The 17,953-nt window shown below is 33.6% G+C and overlaps 4 protein-coding genes across 4 annotated transcripts; 1 reads left to right on the top strand and 3 right to left on the bottom strand.

Annotated features, from left to right (window-relative positions):
- Positions 1–662: 662 nt before the first annotated feature.
- LOC124459499 (transcription elongation factor A N-terminal and central domain-containing protein 2-like) lies at positions 663–2,664 on the bottom strand. Its single transcript, XM_047008986.1, has 3 exons — positions 2,295–2,664; positions 1,639–1,983; positions 663–1,204 (listed from the first exon to the last, which is right to left on the bottom strand). The coding sequence occupies exons 1-3, from the start codon at positions 2,394–2,396 to the stop codon at positions 1,022–1,024; spliced, it is 630 nt and encodes a 209-aa protein (XP_046864942.1). The 5' UTR covers positions 2,397–2,664; the 3' UTR covers positions 663–1,021.
- A 76-nt stretch (positions 2,665–2,740) lies between these two features.
- On the bottom strand, positions 2,741–4,010 carry LOC124458193. Its single transcript, XM_047008509.1, has one exon. The coding sequence runs from the start codon at positions 3,848–3,850 to the stop codon at positions 3,041–3,043; it is 810 nt and encodes a 269-aa protein (XP_046864465.1). The 5' UTR covers positions 3,851–4,010; the 3' UTR covers positions 2,741–3,040.
- A 114-nt stretch (positions 4,011–4,124) lies between these two features.
- LOC124459343 (exosome complex component RRP40-like) lies at positions 4,125–7,193 on the bottom strand. The gene is made up of 4 exons (XM_047008890.1): positions 6,960–7,193; positions 5,845–5,994; positions 4,684–4,832; positions 4,125–4,431 (listed from the first exon to the last, which is right to left on the bottom strand). Exons 1-4 carry the CDS (start codon positions 7,170–7,172, stop codon positions 4,218–4,220), a joined length of 726 nt encoding a protein of 241 aa, XP_046864846.1. The 5' UTR covers positions 7,173–7,193; the 3' UTR covers positions 4,125–4,217.
- Positions 7,194–15,987: 8,794 nt separating this feature from the next.
- On the top strand, positions 15,988–16,935 carry LOC124449529 (radial spoke head 1 homolog). The gene is made up of 3 exons (XM_047000503.1): positions 15,988–16,190; positions 16,312–16,529; positions 16,679–16,935. Exons 1-3 carry the CDS (start codon positions 15,988–15,990, stop codon positions 16,933–16,935), a joined length of 678 nt encoding a protein of 225 aa, XP_046856459.1.
- The last annotated feature ends 1,018 nt before the right edge of the window (positions 16,936–17,953 follow it).

Genomic DNA, 17,953 nt, shown 5'->3' with positions numbered 1-17,953 from the left:
ATAGTGCTGATTGTCAAATGTGCAAATAGATTCATCTGATTGGATCGAAGCACAGACATGAATGAAAATAAAAAAGTTAAACTGTTTTTTTGACTTAAGTAAAGCCGGATTTTATTTTAGCCCAGAGCAAAAAATCATTAAATATTAGCATCAACTATCGACCATAAATTGCGTATAGCATGAGAATGATGATTTTATCAAAATAAATTTCCATTGTCAAAGTATTCAGTCATCGTCATATCACACACAAAGAAACATGGTGTTTACTTGACTTTAAATGTTGAAACGAAATAATTTTGTATCCTAGATGACTAAAACATTGTCGATATCGCGACATTGTTGCCGGGTGGAATCAATATTGCTAGATATAGCTGAATAATTATGCAATGAATACGATGAATGAATGAACGAGAAAAGAATGATATAGTATGGCTGCTACATAACAAGACCGCAAGCAAAATAGTATATTTTTGGAACTCTGCGGTTGAAAATAGACCAAACGTCATGCTAACCACCATTCATTTCGTGCGTTGAATAATCAATTTTAACTTTTCAAGGACAGGTGGCTTTGCGCCAATGGCGCCAACCGCTACCCCGTGAAATAACATACACTAATGTCAATCATACTGAGACAGGTTAAACAAGTATCACAACAGCAAAACTGCTTTAAATAATACATTTAAAATCATTAAAATTGATGAACTTTAGACATTAGTACTTTGGTGAAGAGGAAAATTACAAATAACATATTTACATGCTATAAGAGAGTGTATGAATTACATAAGAAAATTTTACATTTCGATCTTCTTCATATAATCTATAATTCTAAGCTACAATATATTTAAGTCAAAAGTTATTTAACTGTGCTGGAAAATTACCAATATTTTCCATCCAAATGTTTGGCTTTCATGGCTAGCTAATAAGGTCTGTACAACAGGAACATTCACAGCATGTCGTGTGAAATGTTCATCATAAATATAGCTTCTCCTCTTTATGATCTAACATCACTATCTGCCTTTTTTTACAAACATCGACTAAGGATTTCTTGGGAATTAATTTTTTCCCGCTTAAATTTTTCCTGTATCGTTTCGTCTTTAAAAAGGAAAATTATAGAGCGAACACGTCGTTTGTACTTGTTGTTTATCCTTCTTTCACAAGATTCAAATAATTTCTTCTCAAGATCCTGCGTACCACAATGAGGCAACTGTGAAAAAAATGACTTTATCATTTATTAGGAATAAAATAAATTTTAACAGTGCAATTTTTTTCCCAGGCTGAGCAAGAACACAAAGAGAGTTTCTAGGCCATAGATACAAAGGACCAAGATGAAAAAGTGGAGAAGCTTTGCAAAAAAACTCAATTTAAACATTTGGCAAAATAAAATGTAAAGTAAATGATTTGAACACTGCAAAGAGTATTGTTACAAGTTTGTAATTGTATTGTTAATAATTTTCATGTTGAAATACTTCATCCATTCATACTCAAGAAATACACATGTGTTCATTGCCTGGGACAACTGCATTGTGATGACAGTCAAGACAATTCTCGATGAAATAATTTTCTTTCTGTTATTTTGCCCTGTTTGCCTTTCATTCGATAAGAGTCTGTTTATGATTTCAAAATTAATATTTTACTTACTGTTAAATTCAAACTGTCACAGATCATCCTCCTTGCTTTACATCTCACTAACTCTGTTTTTGCATCACAACGCACATCAATGCTTTCTTTTTTCTTATTCTCATCAATAACAAGCCTTTTCCATTTCTTTACAATATTTCTTGACAAATTTCTGACACTTAGATGTTTTGATGTTCTAAATTTTTTTACGGTCTTTCCAATCATGGTCTGTTTCAAGACTTGTGTGCAAGGATACATATCTTCCAACTTTTTCAATACATCTAATATTTCTATTTCATCTGCATCATTGTTGTATTTCTCCAGTGAAAACCGTAGTTTTAAAATATCTTCCAGGACAACAACTCTCTGAATTTTTAACATCACAACATAAATTTATAATACACAACTCGTGAATCTCGACAACAATTGGCTCATTTCAGTACATTCATGCAAACTTCATTAGTTTTTCAAACAAAAATAAATTGAGTTGCCACACTTCTGAGGTCAACAACAACCTTAAAAAAGTCTTGTATATTTGTCGCTGTTCAAGTAAGCGTTTATGGGGTCATTGCGAAACAAGATGGTCATCACGTTTTCAATTGCGCATTTTATGTGATACATTTCGTAAGACGAAAAATTTGATAAAATTTAACCAAAATATGTTGAAATTTGCTTACCGGAAGTGCTTTTATCGTGCTCTGTTTCAATTTCAATGAGCCAGGTTTTGCTGCCTTTATGTCATTTGAATTTCTAGGTTCGCGAACAACATACTTATCCATACTATCAAGAAATGTATAATTTCAAACTTTTATTTTACACGGTTCTCACTCTCTTTGTCAGATTCTTCCTAATCACATCCGGAGAGCCGTTCGAGCTGATAGTCACTGAGCTATATAAATTCAGATCAGTCTGGTGAAACTCCAGTGTCAAACGTGTCAGATTGACTAGACGCACTGGATCAGTGAGTCGACATTGTTTCAAGTTTAAGCCTAGGAAATAAAAGCATAGAAGCTTTTCGATTTATCTGAATACGCCTGGTTCCTCGTACATTTTAATTGAGTTTGAGAATTCATAATTTCTTTACTTCTTCACTCTTTTCGCAGTAGTTAAAAAATTAAACGAATTTCTGTGAGAGTTGGTGCGACTAATATTGTGTTAGAAAAAAGATTACATCGAATATATTACATGACTTTTGATAAAATAGCATAACTTACTATAGATCAATGCATATAATCAATGCATTCCGGATGCAACGCAATCCGGATTCGCTCATCACGTCATCTTTAAAGGGGTAAAAGCTTATTAAGTTGATATATTTAGTCACTGCCTTTTACTATTAAGAAAATTTAACCTGCTACTGCGAGAATAATCCAGTATACACGGTGTAAATGGGCCACCGGTAACATCAATTGTTTGGTTCATTTTACAAATTATTATCAATATCAGAGTCATAATCAACATTATTACTGTAAGACACATTGTTAATTAAAGTACTGCTTATTACTGGGGTAGTAGAACTTGACCTGCGTGAGCCAACGACACGCTCTTCGTGATCCAAATTATCACGACTTGAAGGCTCTGCGCCTGAATTATTGCTCAAATTCGATCGCCTTTTCAAATACAATATACACAAAGCAGCAATGTATGTTACAATCATCAATGTTATGATAAAAGGTCCAGCTTTCTTTGCAGCATCATTTGACTTAATAGAGTGACTAGCCTTCGGAACATCAGCGTACCATAGTAAAATAACAAATAAAACAGAAATGAAAATTACAATTGTTAGAATGACGTATATCGCTGGTATATTACAAGCTGAGCAGGAAACAATTTGACATGTACAACAAGGAGATTGGATGATACAACCATTTGTAGTTGAAACATTTTCAGTTTTAGGTTGGTTGGACTCTATTGTCTGCAGTTGTTGAGCGCAGAATCTTATCGCTTTCAATGAATCTTCTTTGTTCAATGTACCATTCTCTTCAAAATAAACTATTTCGTTAATTAAGTCACGTCGTTTTGGATGGACTTGGTCGAAAATCGCCTTGAGATTTTTTAAATTATTCTTATTGATTATATCTCTTTGAATGAGATTTTCAAACAGACTCAATCCATCATTGATGTCAGAACGCACACTTTCAGGAACACTACTCAACAACACCATTTGCTTCACTTCTTGATTGTTTAATTTAGAGCTTAATAAACATAACAGAGCTTTAAACGGGGTCGCCATAGTTTATAAACAAAGATATGTAAGTTGAAGTTGCTAAATATATTGAAAACAATAACATGAAGACCTTTAAAAAATGCTTAGGTATGAAAATTTAGTCTTTTCAATTTTAAATTATTATTTACACTTATTTAGAAAAAAAGTTATACTTTCCATGGCAACTATTTCTATAGAAATTTTAAAAGTTTCTTTGTTCTTGCATGTTGGTGTTCTCAATCTTTTTTAAGAACTTCCCCTCAGAAGTCAGCGCTACACTTACATCATAAAAGAAACTTTGTCAAAACAAGAGAGAGGAGTTTATTAAATCAACCGCACTTGAGTTAATTAACATGTACGATCACCCTAAAATAGTTTTAACTTTTTACATCCTTTATTCATTCATTATTTCTTGGGCAAGTCTTTCGACATTTTGGTGAATCTGCGATAGTGTCATAAATTCTGATTGCTCAATCACATTGACAATAAAGATTGTATGGTCTAACGAATGACATTTCAACCAAGTCTTGCCGTTGATGCCGACTGCAAACTCAAACGGAATAACTTTTTGAAGTACCTTCAATATGGGACCCTCAGGACTGAGCATTCTAAAAAAACAGATACTTAGTATAGCATACTCTCAGTCATGTATATGAATATAAAATCAAACTTCCTGTTTAATAAATTTTGTTAATTCTAAAAAAAAGTTCGACCACATTAACAAAATTATATATTTAAAACCATGGTAATGAATAATTCACTTTCATTGCAAACACTTCTTTGCATGTATACTTAAAAAAATAAATTGTGAATTGGCTAAGAATGCGGTGGTGAAGGTGAACAAAATACATAATTCATACTTTCTTGCTAAACCCAAAGAATGTGTAAAAAGAAATCCATCTTTCAAAGGTCCCATTCCATTTGCTTTACCATTTAGGTCTGTACAAACCAATTCAGCTTCCATGTCTTTGTTAGCTATTGATAAACGACAATACACAACATCTCCAATCTATTCAAGAAAATGAATTATTCAGTAACTTTGAAGATCTGAAATTGTAAATTTGTTTTTATATAAAATAATTATATGAATATAATGCATTTCAAAATTCAACAGATCATTGATTAATCTGATCTGAACAAGAGAACAAGAAGTCAAATTGTTACAAGATGATAAACACAGGACGAAAAGAAAGCGGTAAAGAAGATGAAGCAGTTGTGACTGCTTAGCTGCTTCGTATATTGAAAGAGTTAAGGCGTCATTCACTTCGTTTTCTTTGAAACGCTTTTTTAATGAAAGCAAAGTGAAATTGGTGAATGTGAAGAACAGAGCAGCGCCAAGAGAACGAACGGAAAATATAGAGACATAATAAAAATTGCGTAAGTAGATGGAATTAAATGGTGAAGCACAAGAGTTGCACTGTTGCAGTGAATATGATTGGTTTGAGACGAGAAAAAAAATCAATTCTAAAACAGACACAGAAACTGCAGTTTTGAATTATTGACGGTATGAAATCCTATATGTTAAGGTCCGTTCACACGATCCGATTGTTTCGGTTCCGACTATTGGTTGCTTGTTCAGACGGTGGGATAATTTTGTTGATGTTTATATTCGTTTAAATATTTAAAGTCGTGTGAGCAGCCATTTGTGCTATCCAGTACATTATCGATATATTTTTCGTATTTTTGTTCTTGTTTCCAAGTCTTTTTTCAAATTTATGTAATTGAACTAGTAGCTTTCTTTGATCTTGTCGGATGAAAATAAAGCAAGTTCTATTTCCATCCGATTATCTAGATTGACGGATCCGACTATCGGAAGCTGTGTTCCCACGATCCGTTTTTTAGGATCCGACAAATCGGATTGTGTGAGCTGGCCTTTAGATGGGTATTTTTACATTGAGAACATTTGAAAACAACATATGCTGTACTCATCTCCACACTACTGTGATGTCATCACTCATATTGTTCATGGTTCAATGATCATAATTCTACAATCACTAAAGCAAAAAAATTGAACCCAATACCTTTAGTTGAGGTTTATTTTTCTTAGTTGCACCTTCAAATGCAAGAAATGGCAAAGATGCAGGCATACTACTACCAATATCTACTTGATAACTCTCTCCACCTTTATTAGTTATAATGCCAACTACTTTCTCATCTTTTACTGGCACATACTAAAAAAATTTAAGTTATAAAATAATAAATTTTAGAACCACAGATTATATGTGAATCAAGTCTTGCTACATTAATTTTTATGTGTATAATGACCAAGAAGACAATAGAATCCAAAAAAGTGAATAATGATGAATTATTTTGAAATTTATATGGCAGGACTTTTAAACTGGATACACAATACTGTCAAGAGCAAATAGTCAGCAGCTATCTTCGACAAAAAGCATCAAACTTTACAAACCTGAAAACCTTAAGCATCTAATTTTATTATCATTGATATAAATCATATTTTGCATTTAAAGTATGCTATATGGCTAACCATGGCATACTTTGTGATTGGTCGACTTCGTAATGTTTTCTGAAGACTCTTTTTGCAAGTAGTTGAATTTTGTAGTTTTATATGCTCGATAAATGTTTTTATTAGTTTTCAGTTCCATAGATGTTTTAATTGTTATGATATTAAAATGAGCTGGAAAAAATTTTTTGCCTGTTTCCCTTTGGGGAAAGATAGCATTTATTTTAAGTCATATGACTACAAATAAAGCAATCATGTCTAACATACACAAGCACCTATATAACAATGTCAATTGTTATCATGTTAAATTACAATAGCTTATCTGTCTGTCAGGCATATTTTCACTAGCAATTATCAGACTTGCCGACTCTCCAGCTCAATAGAAGGATACCCGAAATTATGGCAAATCTGTTGATTTGGTTATTCTATAGATGAGTTAGATTGCTTACATTTCACTGGCAGGCAGATGTAACGCAAGAGAGGTTAAGTATTTTTGCTGGTTTGTCTGAAAGCACTCAACAAGTTTTCCTGCCAGTCCCAACAAAAGTAAACAATCTAACTCATCTATTTTGGCAGATAGTAGTGTTTCATATCAACAGCAGTGACGATTCAGATTTCTGTTTGCAACTATATCTGTTTTATAATTAACTCTTCAGAAAAATTTATGAGTACCCTTTTCTGATCAGAATCAATCCAATACATAGCTTGATCTTTTTCTCTTAGTACACCACATTTATAGGCAATAATGTGGTCTTGATCAACTCTCAGTCCTGGGCCAATCTTTATAATCCCAATGTTATTCGAGTTTTCATTTTTTTTGCCAACTACATCGCCAGGTAATACAACTTGATTTACAAAACAGAAGTCGTACGAATAATTGGCCATATTGGAATTTCATGGATACTTCATGTAACTTATAAACGACGTAGATTAATCAGTGATTTTATTTTTAGAGTGAGTGTCCCATACGCCACATACAGAGTCTGAGTGTATAAAAAATGGGACCTAAAGAAATCATGTAACAGTCAACTTTATCAGCATAATATATCCAATAACATGAATTCTCGCATGAAGTAATAATAAGAAGATCATTTTGGAATACTTTTGGAAAAATATTCTACAATTGTAGTCTAGAAAAAAGTCTACAATTGCATAATTATGCAGATTTTGCAGGTAGAAGTTATGTTAAATTCCCAAGAGCAGAAGAGCTTGTGTGCCTGTAACAAAGATCTGTAATAAATGCACGTAAATCACAACTTATAGCCTTAGCGTGTTGATGGGCATTGGTTGGATTACAATAGTGAATAGTTTGATTTCAATACATGTGCACTCTGTAGAAATAATTTTATTGTTCCAATATCGTTGTCAAGCCTGGTTTTATTAGCGAAAAAAGCATAACTACATGCAAAGATAAGAATGGGTAAACTGGCCAATCACATGCTATCATATTCAATATCATTAATGAAAATCGCCCCTTCAAATAATTACAGGGGCTGTACGTATAAATCAAACGGGTGCGGTTTACACGTGTAGTTCTTGCTCTTCGTGCTGTTAACGGGAGCGAGAATCGTGAAATTATGAATTGCAAAGTTTTGAAACTCTTCTTCTAAACTTTGTGCTAAAATTAAGTAAAACAGAGCGATGTAAGTCTACTGCAAAGAAACTGTTCAGTCAAAGGTAAATTGTTTAGGCTTGCTTATTTTATTTTCAGTTTATGTTATCGTCAAGCGCAGCTTGAGAATCGTCTCTCAAAATGTATTAAATGTTCTAGTTTGGTGGTCAGTTTGTTCACTTAGTCGATAATATGCCCAAAGTTGTCATTTATAATTATATATCTAATGATTTCTGTGCGTTTGTGCGTTTTTAGGCAGTTACAATTAGGTGAAAGCAGTACACAAAGTCAGTCACAAATCACAAACGCGGTCGTTAGTGTCGAACGAAAGCTGGATACAAAAAAATCCAAAAGAAAGCTTTATCAAGATATTACAATTCATAGAGGTAAAGTATTTTTAAAAGCTATTATGCATTTGTGTTTAAAGTGGCTATTTTTTCAGCATGAAACAAGAAATTTGGTGAGTCTGTACCATATGTCCATATGACATCGAGTCATTGACTTTAATTGTTGAAGACAAGAGCTACATACATAGGCTTTATATTACCACCATTTTAAATAACTTGATAAATTAGTGACAATTAACGACGAGAAATTAAAACTAATAACTTTATAAAAGACATTGTTCATCTTTAACTGCGTTAATCACAGAAGTGAGTTTATTCAATTTAGTAATTTTCGCATGCATTATCATTCCGTAAAAAGTTGGCGTAAACAACAATCGTTACTAACTGAAGCCACTTGGGAATTACTTGTAATGTTTTAAAGTACATTTATAAATCAAATATTTTTAACCATGACTTCATACGATCAATTACTCGACAAGTTTTAAATGTTTAAAAGTCTTATTGAGTTAATGATTTATTCTTTTCTTAGAATACATCAAAAGATATTGGTGACAAAACACATTTTATTTAAACCGAAATCTACTGCTTTCCATATTTCAACTTGAAGTTGCCCTTGATTTATGAAGTCAACCTACAATGAGCGTGGTCTAAAAAATTGACAAAGAAAGGTACGGTAAATTGAAAGTTAGACCTGTACGCAAATATTTTCTATGTTAGGTTCAAATGGTCCATCAATCCATTTTGAAGTGAAAAAAAATCCAACTTATCGTTAATGGCTTTCGGATTGCTTTCCATTGTTGAGAAATACTTCATAAATTATTCCTTGGAGTACTACCATGCGCTATATAGCACTCAATTTAATTCTTAATTTCACAGGGGCAAAAGTAACAAACGCGTGGTTAATGCTTATGCGATTTTCGTATGCACATAATCTGGTTGAATTTTAAAGAAAACTTAAACGCTTAATTTACAAAAAAGCGTTTTTATTACAGCATGCAATAATTTTTTGAAATCTGCTTTTATACTATGGAATGATTTTTTTCATATTATTATGGCGCGAGTATTAAGAGGTTTGCGCTCAATTTTCAGTCCTTAGCTTCATGACAAAGGCTTGCAACCATCTTATTTTACGTATTTCTTTTATATATACATTCTTGCCTATCTTTGTACATCAAATATTTGTAATTAAAATAACTATAAAAAGGAAAAGACTGACCAACACGAAGTGGCAATTAACACGAAGTGGCAATTAACACGAAGTGGCAATTAACACGAAGTGGCAATTAACACGAAGTGGCAATTAACACGAAGTGGCAATTAACACGAAGTGGCATTTAGCACGAAGTGGCATTTAGCACGAAGTGGCAATTGATGCAGGATTGCAATCAAATGCTGTGTTTGTTAGGTATACTCTGCTGGGCTTTATCTAGTACGGTTATAACTAGCTTCCTACCATATTTTGTTGGTCGTGCTTACGTTATGAATAGTTTTCATAAATGGCTTTCTTGCTTTTCTTCTCTTGACCAAATGATTTCGATCAGTCCTACTTAAGCACTCAAACTTCGTCATAAACATCTCCTAGCCAACAAGTTGTTCCTTACCAAATACCAATCAGTCTTTCTTAGTTATGTACCTCCATTATCTGTTGATTCCCATTGCAGCTTTCCCATCTTAGTCATGTGCAATCAATCTTAACCTATTTACCAATCCTATCATGTCATCAAATCCTACCTAATCAATTCCTTCCTTACCTGTGGATATTATTCCTTCCAAACCAATACCTATCCTTCCTTACCAACCAACCTAACCTTGTCTACCAATCTTACCTTATCCCTTCCTTTACTACCTACCTATTCCCGTTGCCTTTTCCATCCTCCCTTCCTACCTCCTTCCTTATTCTTTTCTATTCCAACCAACCTTTCCATCTTCCTTTTTCCTCTTTATTTAACCCACCTTTCCTCCCTATCTATTTACTACCATCCTTCCTCACCCACCTCCCTTGTCCCTTTCTTTTTCCACCTACCTATTCCTGTTGCCTTTTCCATCCTCCCTTACCAACCAACCTAACCTTGTCTACCAATCCTACCTTATCCCTTCCTTTCCTGCCTACCTATACCTGTTGCCTTGTCCATCCTCCTTTACCAAACAACCTAACCTTGTCTACCAATCCGGTCTATTCGTTTCTCATCCCAACTAATCTAACTTTGCTTACCAAATAGCAATCCTTTCTCTTCAATCGATCCTTGTGGTAAACATTAATCTCTCCTATCCATTATCTTATGCTAGGTACCGTAAATTATTTAATTAATTTACCCCTTCGTTAACCACTCTTTATGAGGCTTGGCTTCCATTGCTTGTCAACTTCGAAATCAACACTTCGTAGCATGTACGAAGACTTTAAGAATCTTCGATATTTCTTCTAATTCTTTTGTAAAATGGTCTTGAGAAATGACTTGTGTTACTGCATGTGGTGCAATGAAGCTCAAAAAAAATGTGTCAAAAATTCGTTGGTCAGATGTCGTTTGTTTGTCGTAAAACTCGATCTGGAGTTAATGTCGATCTGGAATAATACTCGATCTGGAATAAACTCATTTTGAAGAATCAACACTGAAAAAGCGTTTGAAAGAGAAACAAAATTGCAACACTGATATACTATAGTGAAGATATGGCTCAATGGAGAAATCAGTATCTTGAGAGGAATTCTACAGTCATTCAGTCTTCAATATCTTGTAATTAGGAAAGTTAAATTTTAGAATTTTATGGTTGCTTATACGATACAAACAACTTATTATGCTATATTAAGGGCATTTTTTTCTCAGCACTAGTCTATATGAAACGCTGAGAGACTGAGATATCCAACATGAACAATCATGGCATTACTACCACAAGTATTTGGGTATTAGCAGATTTTTAAAACAGATTTTGCTATAAAGCATTTAATGACTATGAGAGAATATAAATGTGTTCTCAGGCTATTTTGCTGAACTTGTGTAGAAAAAATTCGAGAAATGTGCTTTTAAGAAATCAGTTTCGCGTTATATTTGGCCGAATTTCTGGAACTTAACTCTTTATTAAATATTTCATAATTAGGAAAGTCGACTTTTAGAATTTTTTGATTGCTTATACGACACAAACAACTTACTTAGCTATATTAACAGCATTTTTTTCTCAGCACTAGTCTATATGAAACGCTGAGAGACTGAGGTATCTAACATGAACAATCATGGCATCACTGCCACAAGTATTTGGATATTGACAGATTTTTAGGACAGATTTTGCTATAAAGCATTTAATGACTATGAGAGAATATAAATGTTTTCTCAAGCTAATTGCTATAAAGCAGATTTTGCTATAAAGCATTTTATGAGTATGAGATGATATAAATGTTTTCTCAAGCTAATTTGCTGAACTTGTGCAAAGCAAATTCGAAAAATGTGCATACGAAAGTCTTAATAAGTTTCTCCACTCGAGACGAAGAATAGTGAATCTCATTTAAACAAGACTGGTGAAATTAACAAGAGCAAAAAAATGTACGTTCATGGCAAAGACGTTATGTGAACTGATGCAAGGATGCGATAGTGTGCAGTGATAACATCTTAAAATTCTGAGATTCTAACTTCCGTCCAAGTGGTTTCGAATGAAATGAAACTACATAGATGCCAGTTATTAGTTCTACATAACTTTAAATACTTTCGTCGTTGGTCTTTATCAGTTATCTGGAAATAATAACAGTCGTTACTGGCATCTTACCGACATCAATGCAGTTAAATAACGAAGTATCAACTCGTGGAGCGACGAGATATTAAATAATTATAACAGTTATGTCTCTGCTTCAAGATCGCTGTGCTGAATTTCTATAACTGCATGATGTTCTGCTGAGGCAGTATAATGGAAGGGAAAACCTACGGGTAAGTCAACCATTATTTTGAGTTGGTAACACAGCACTCAAATGACTTATTTATCTTGCATTTTCAGTAGCAGACATAGGGCGTGTTTAACAACATGCAATCATTTAAATTTAGACCATTGCTTCCAGACTGCTACGTCTTGTCACATACACGCCCATAATATTAGAAATTTTTATCAGACAACCAGAGCGATGCATTGCAACACTTGTGTTATGTATTTAAAGTGTAGAGAAAGGAATTTAAAAATAAGCAAAGGCAATTATTAGCTAAGACCAATAGACCACCATGATTTCTGTACCAGATTATACGCATATTCAAAAACATACTGCAGAGACTAGATGTTTGTTTACATATATTACATCTTCTATAAATTGTTCCTATGACTGTAAATGTTTAATTTTACACAAATCTTATTATTTTAGCTTGATCGTTTACAAAGATATGTAGATCAAGTATCGCCGTTGGTCCACCTTATCAATATATTTTGATCTATACTCGCGTGGACCATACTTGAATGTGAAGGTATATGACAAAACCACGTCCCTCATGTGGATTACGTACTTCATGTTACTGGGGATAATTCTTCTCAAATGAGCGGACCATACTCAATGGTTTTTGGAAAAGTACCTTTAAAATATGTGGAACATACTTTACGGTTTCCTGAACTAACAATGTATCTCACGTGGACGATATTTAATGATTCTGGGCATAAATCCTCACAAACAAACAGACTATAGTTAATGGTGTTGTTGAAAAAATCAATCAAAATCTTTGGAACTGAAACATCGTGGTTTGTGGATAGAACCTGATGAATTTGTGGAAAATTTTGTCACTGAAATCAGCGGACAACAATGTTTGGTCTTGTTCTTGAACTTTAAATATGTGGACTATACTATGGTTTTATATGCCCAATCATTAATCTGGATTATACTTTATGGTTCGTGGATAAACTTTGGCAATTATCATTAATCCTTGGTGAACTCTTGGTATACCAAAATGGCTCAACGAAACATCGATGGAAATTACGCCGTTTCAGGTGCCGAGGTTTATAATTTTCATGCAGTATAAGGCTCGTGGTGATCAACATTAGCAAAAACTTTCAAGGATTGAGTTGTAAAACGAAGTCCATTGTCTTTACAATTTTTGCTAATGAACTTTTCCTTTCTTTTTTTTTTTGTTGTGCATAGAGCATAAATTTATTTTCAGCGCAAATTAAGTACTGGAAATGAAAGCATAAATTTCAGGTTGTTCGAAAGGTGTCATTTAAACTTTCGTCCAAAATGAAATGTAGCTCATTTTTGGTCAGCAAAAAGCTTCTAAAACGCGTAAAACAATGTAGTTTATTATTGCACTTGAAAACGTATCAAAGATTAGTGCAAACTGATCACCACGATGTTATACCACCATAAGTTAAAAGAAATTGGCATGGGTTTCTTTGAGCTTTGGTTGTATAATTTAAAATTTAAGTAAGTGTTTTTCTTTTTGCATTATTAAAAATCTTAAAATAGATAGATACTTTTAAAATTAAACTCGCTAAACGATCGCAAAACTGAAAAATGCGTCAAAAATTTCGATGTAGTATGCGCAGCTATAGTGCTCTAAAACGTTAAAGCGTCGGTGTCAAATTTAATGAATTAGATGAGAGCAATAGATACGTTTAAAGCAGTGCGGTATTTGAAATTTCGTAATGGAGGAATCAACAGTTATCGATGGCGAAATAATCTTCGGTACATGTTCGTGTCATATACATAAACATCAATTTCGAAAACCAAAATCTTCTACTATTGTCTGATGATAACTACAACATTTGCTACGAAACACATTTTAACCATGCCGATCACTAAAACATAATTAGTTTTTTAGTATATATTTTGTCAATCAATGTTGTTAGAATCATCAACAAGAGTATTATCTCGTGGCTGCTGGAGATTTGAATTGTGTTTAAGCTTAATCATTTTACATCCTTGTATGGAATGATAAAAATAGATATTTCGCTGAATTTTTTTAATACTCATGTATATCGACATTATTTTTATTAAAAGAATGCACAATTCAAAGCTCTACAGCTGAAAGAATGATTTTGAGCCAAATTGGCTGTTAAATAATTGTCCTTGTATCCTGGCATCTTCGTTTGCCATATACTGAAACGAAGATGTGAAATGGTGGGATCTTCGAGATGTCTAACTTATTGTTATTCATCTTGACAGGTAGCTTATATTAATCAGTGTACTAGATTTGTTATCCTTCGATATGAAATGATAACAATTTATCTGGTGCGTAAATATAGCTTTAGGTTAGTATATAATCGTAAACGGTGCCTTGTTGGTACCTAGGTAATCGAGTGTTGGACACAAGAAGGATTGGTTGGCACGCCGTTTGGTGGTAATGTATAAGGGCCCCGGGAGGTGGGTTTCCCCCCTTAGGCTCCATTTCGGCTTGGGTACTAACGTTGCTTTACAGGTGTCGCATCGTTCATCGTGGTTCGTCAATAGTATCATTAACAGCGTAGTTATGTAGGTAGACTTCGAATGATCTTCCACCATTTTTCAGGATTAGGACAAACAAATTTCTAATAACCAAAACGATCCAACATGGCGTCATCAATGCAAAAATGGCGATTTTTTAAAGACATTTTTCCCCGGCTCAATGTCGGGTTATTTTAAATATGAATGCATGATGCTTGGTAACCTCCACTCGTTGTCAAAACCTTTGTAAAGATAGCGACAGTTCAACTATTTCTCTCTGTAAACATAATTAAGGCTTAAATACACAAGTTATAAAATGACAATGTAAACATAATTGGTAAAGTATAATTTAATGGTTACCCAACTATCTAGCATTCTACGACTTCAATGAGCTCTTTAAGCCATTAGGAGTCTGAGGGTTTTCCTCCGGCAAGTCCGGTTTCCCTCCTTCAAGTATTTCTTTCAAATACACTTACAATGAAAAATATTTAAGTAAAGATAAAGGTGTTTGGGGCAATCGGTTGCAAACACCAAAAAATGACCATGTTTGGGACCACATTGGTTTAGCTGTTCTGTTGAGAACAAATTATTCATCATTCCAATGATTGTGTAATAGAATTTTGAAGAACTTGTATGAACTATATATTCCCAAAGTAATAATAGTTGAGTCTGTAGTCTTCAGCAAAGCTACAACATGAAATGTCAAATTTATTTTGAATAATTTGAGTTTCAATGAACAAATACGCTGACCTTTTTGGTTATTAGGTTAGATTCCTGGTTCATCTGTTTGCAAGCCTGCGTCAAAGAGTGTAATAAAACAAAAATGTAAATAAAATATTCTTATATCAATATTTAGGCCGTGTGTCAACAGTAATTGTCAAATGAATGTGGAGAAGTGAACATTGAGTTTAGTCATACACCGTGTCAAACCATTTAAATGTAAACATACACAAGTAAACCCCTAGAATCATGACAATTCGTCGCCAAGAGCAAACGTTTAGGATAATTACAGATAGTTTTTGAGAAAACCTAATACAATTATACTCTATGATAAAACGACAATTGAGATACGCATGTTTTTCAAGGTACTTAATTTATCTACATAATTAGATGATTTAGATCCATTGGATTTTAGGGAAAATTTGAGCATGAAAATTTTCATGCTAGAATATATTAGTAATTAAGTGCACTGATTTTTTATGAAATTGTCTAGTGACCTACAACAATGCTAAATGACATCATTAAATTTCTTGGGAAAATTGTGCGCATCTAATTCAGACGCATTACTGATTGTGACGTCATAATTAAAAATTGAGGAGGGTCGAGTTTAGGCTATACAAAGACATTTCGCGATAAATCGATTTGGATATGTCCGACTACGACAGTTATGAAGGTGATTTGATCGAATTAGGAAAAGAACATGCGGGTACGTATGATGGAGATCGTAATGAAGCAGGTGAAAGACACGGTCATGGAGAAGCAATGCATAGAAATGGTGATATATACGTTGGTCATTATGAACTGGGCAAACGTAATGGTTTTGGTAAATATAAGTTTAAAAACAATGCAAGGTAAAGACCCGAGAAAAGACAACTGGCTAACAATATGCAAAGAAATGTTGTCTCACATTTTGAAGAAGTGTAAGCGGTCTTGCGGTTCAGTGTCTGTAACATTTTCTGTGTATACCGCTAGATACGAAGGTGAATATGTCAATGGTGTTAAAGAAGGAAAAGGAACATTTTGGTATCCTGATGGATCGAAATATGAAGGCGAATGGAAGTCTGGTATTAGAAATGGCATGGGAAAATACACATATCCAAACGGTGATTGGTACGATGGATCATGGAAAAGCAACCTGAAGGATGGAAACGGAATATACTATCACAGTCAAAACGACGTAACATATAAAGGTTTGTTTGAGTCAAGAAAAACTCACAAAAAAATTGGAGTCATGTACAAAAATGTTCTTAAATCGACGACTCAAACCCTAAATATTTTTTTACCTTAATTTAAACCTCGATTTTTTTGGCTGAAATGTAAGTGTCTACGTGTTTTATAGGAAATTGGCGCGATGGTATACGTGTGGGAACTGGGAAAATCATTAATAAACAGTATACTTTCCTTGGAAAATTCAAAGATAACTATCCTTTGGGTGCAGGTAAAATGATTTTCGAAGGCTGTCAACAGATTGGTGAATATATAATGACCGACGTGTTCGTGAGGAAAAATGGAATTCTTGAAACTGAACAAGAAGCAACATGGCGTTGTTGTGAACTTATCTACTCATCAGGATCGCGAAACAGACATTCAAAATAAGTGCTTCTTATTAATCGACGATTTTATATTTTAATTAATTTCAGAATCGCATCTGAACCAAATAAATATCACTTTGTATATGTATCATTTTTCTTTATTTTTTTTCAATACACGCTTATCCCCCATCACTCCTCAACCATCTGCGTCAATTTAACTCTGACCAAGCAAACTTTTTAATAATTTTTCTTTAAAAATTATGGCTGGGTTGATTACAACTTTTATAGAAGTATCAGTAATTCGTCATATCAAACAACATCACCATTAAGTCAACTTATTACCATTCTTGTCACATGTTGCTTTACATGTAATGAACACGGGCTTAAATAAGTTTCGACATATGCTGCACAGATGGCAAGTATGTTAACAGATAAATTTTTACACAAACTGAACAGCAACAGTGAGTCTTGCTTTAGTTGGGGAACTTACAAGCCTGCATCGTTATCCGTACTACAGTCTATGAGCCCGACTCTCTCACAAGAAATTAACGATCGAGAAATAAATAAGTGTTTACCCGTTGGCAAAAATTTTAACGAACTATCGTCTCATGTATGAAATACAAAAACAGGACCTTAGATTATGACTGAACGTTATGAGCAAGAAATTGCCTAATATCAAAGTTGTCATTCACAACGATCACATCAACATCAGAAAGATAAAAACTGCTAATGACAATAATTGGTTGAGCTCCTCGGATTGGTTTAAACTCGTTGATGCAAATTCAGCTATCGACTATTCAACGCAACTCTAACTTTCTCTTTTATGTGATCACAGTCTTGATCATAATCATCATGTACAGTCTTTGTTTACAAAAATCACTTGAGTTTCTCGCTTAAAATAAAGTGCTTCTTGGAAATATTTCAGTTGGAATTATGTACAAAGAAGTTAAAAGAGACAAAGTACATTACGCAAGGGCTGAAACAGGACAATATTGTTGATTACTTTATTTTGTAGAAATGTAAAGGATAAAGATGTAATCATCTATTGAGAAATCGAACCTTGCAAACTTTGTTATGTTTTG

Source organism: Xenia sp. Carnegie-2017, unplaced genomic scaffold, assembly GCF_021976095.1.
Source record: "Xenia sp. Carnegie-2017 unplaced genomic scaffold, XeniaSp_v1 HiC_scaffold_1, whole genome shotgun sequence".
In the NCBI taxonomy this organism is placed as follows: domain Eukaryota; kingdom Metazoa; phylum Cnidaria; class Anthozoa; order Malacalcyonacea; family Xeniidae; genus Xenia; species Xenia sp. Carnegie-2017.
The sequence above is the reverse complement of the archived record's forward strand: the minus strand, read 5'-3'. Positions and strand labels throughout refer to the sequence as shown.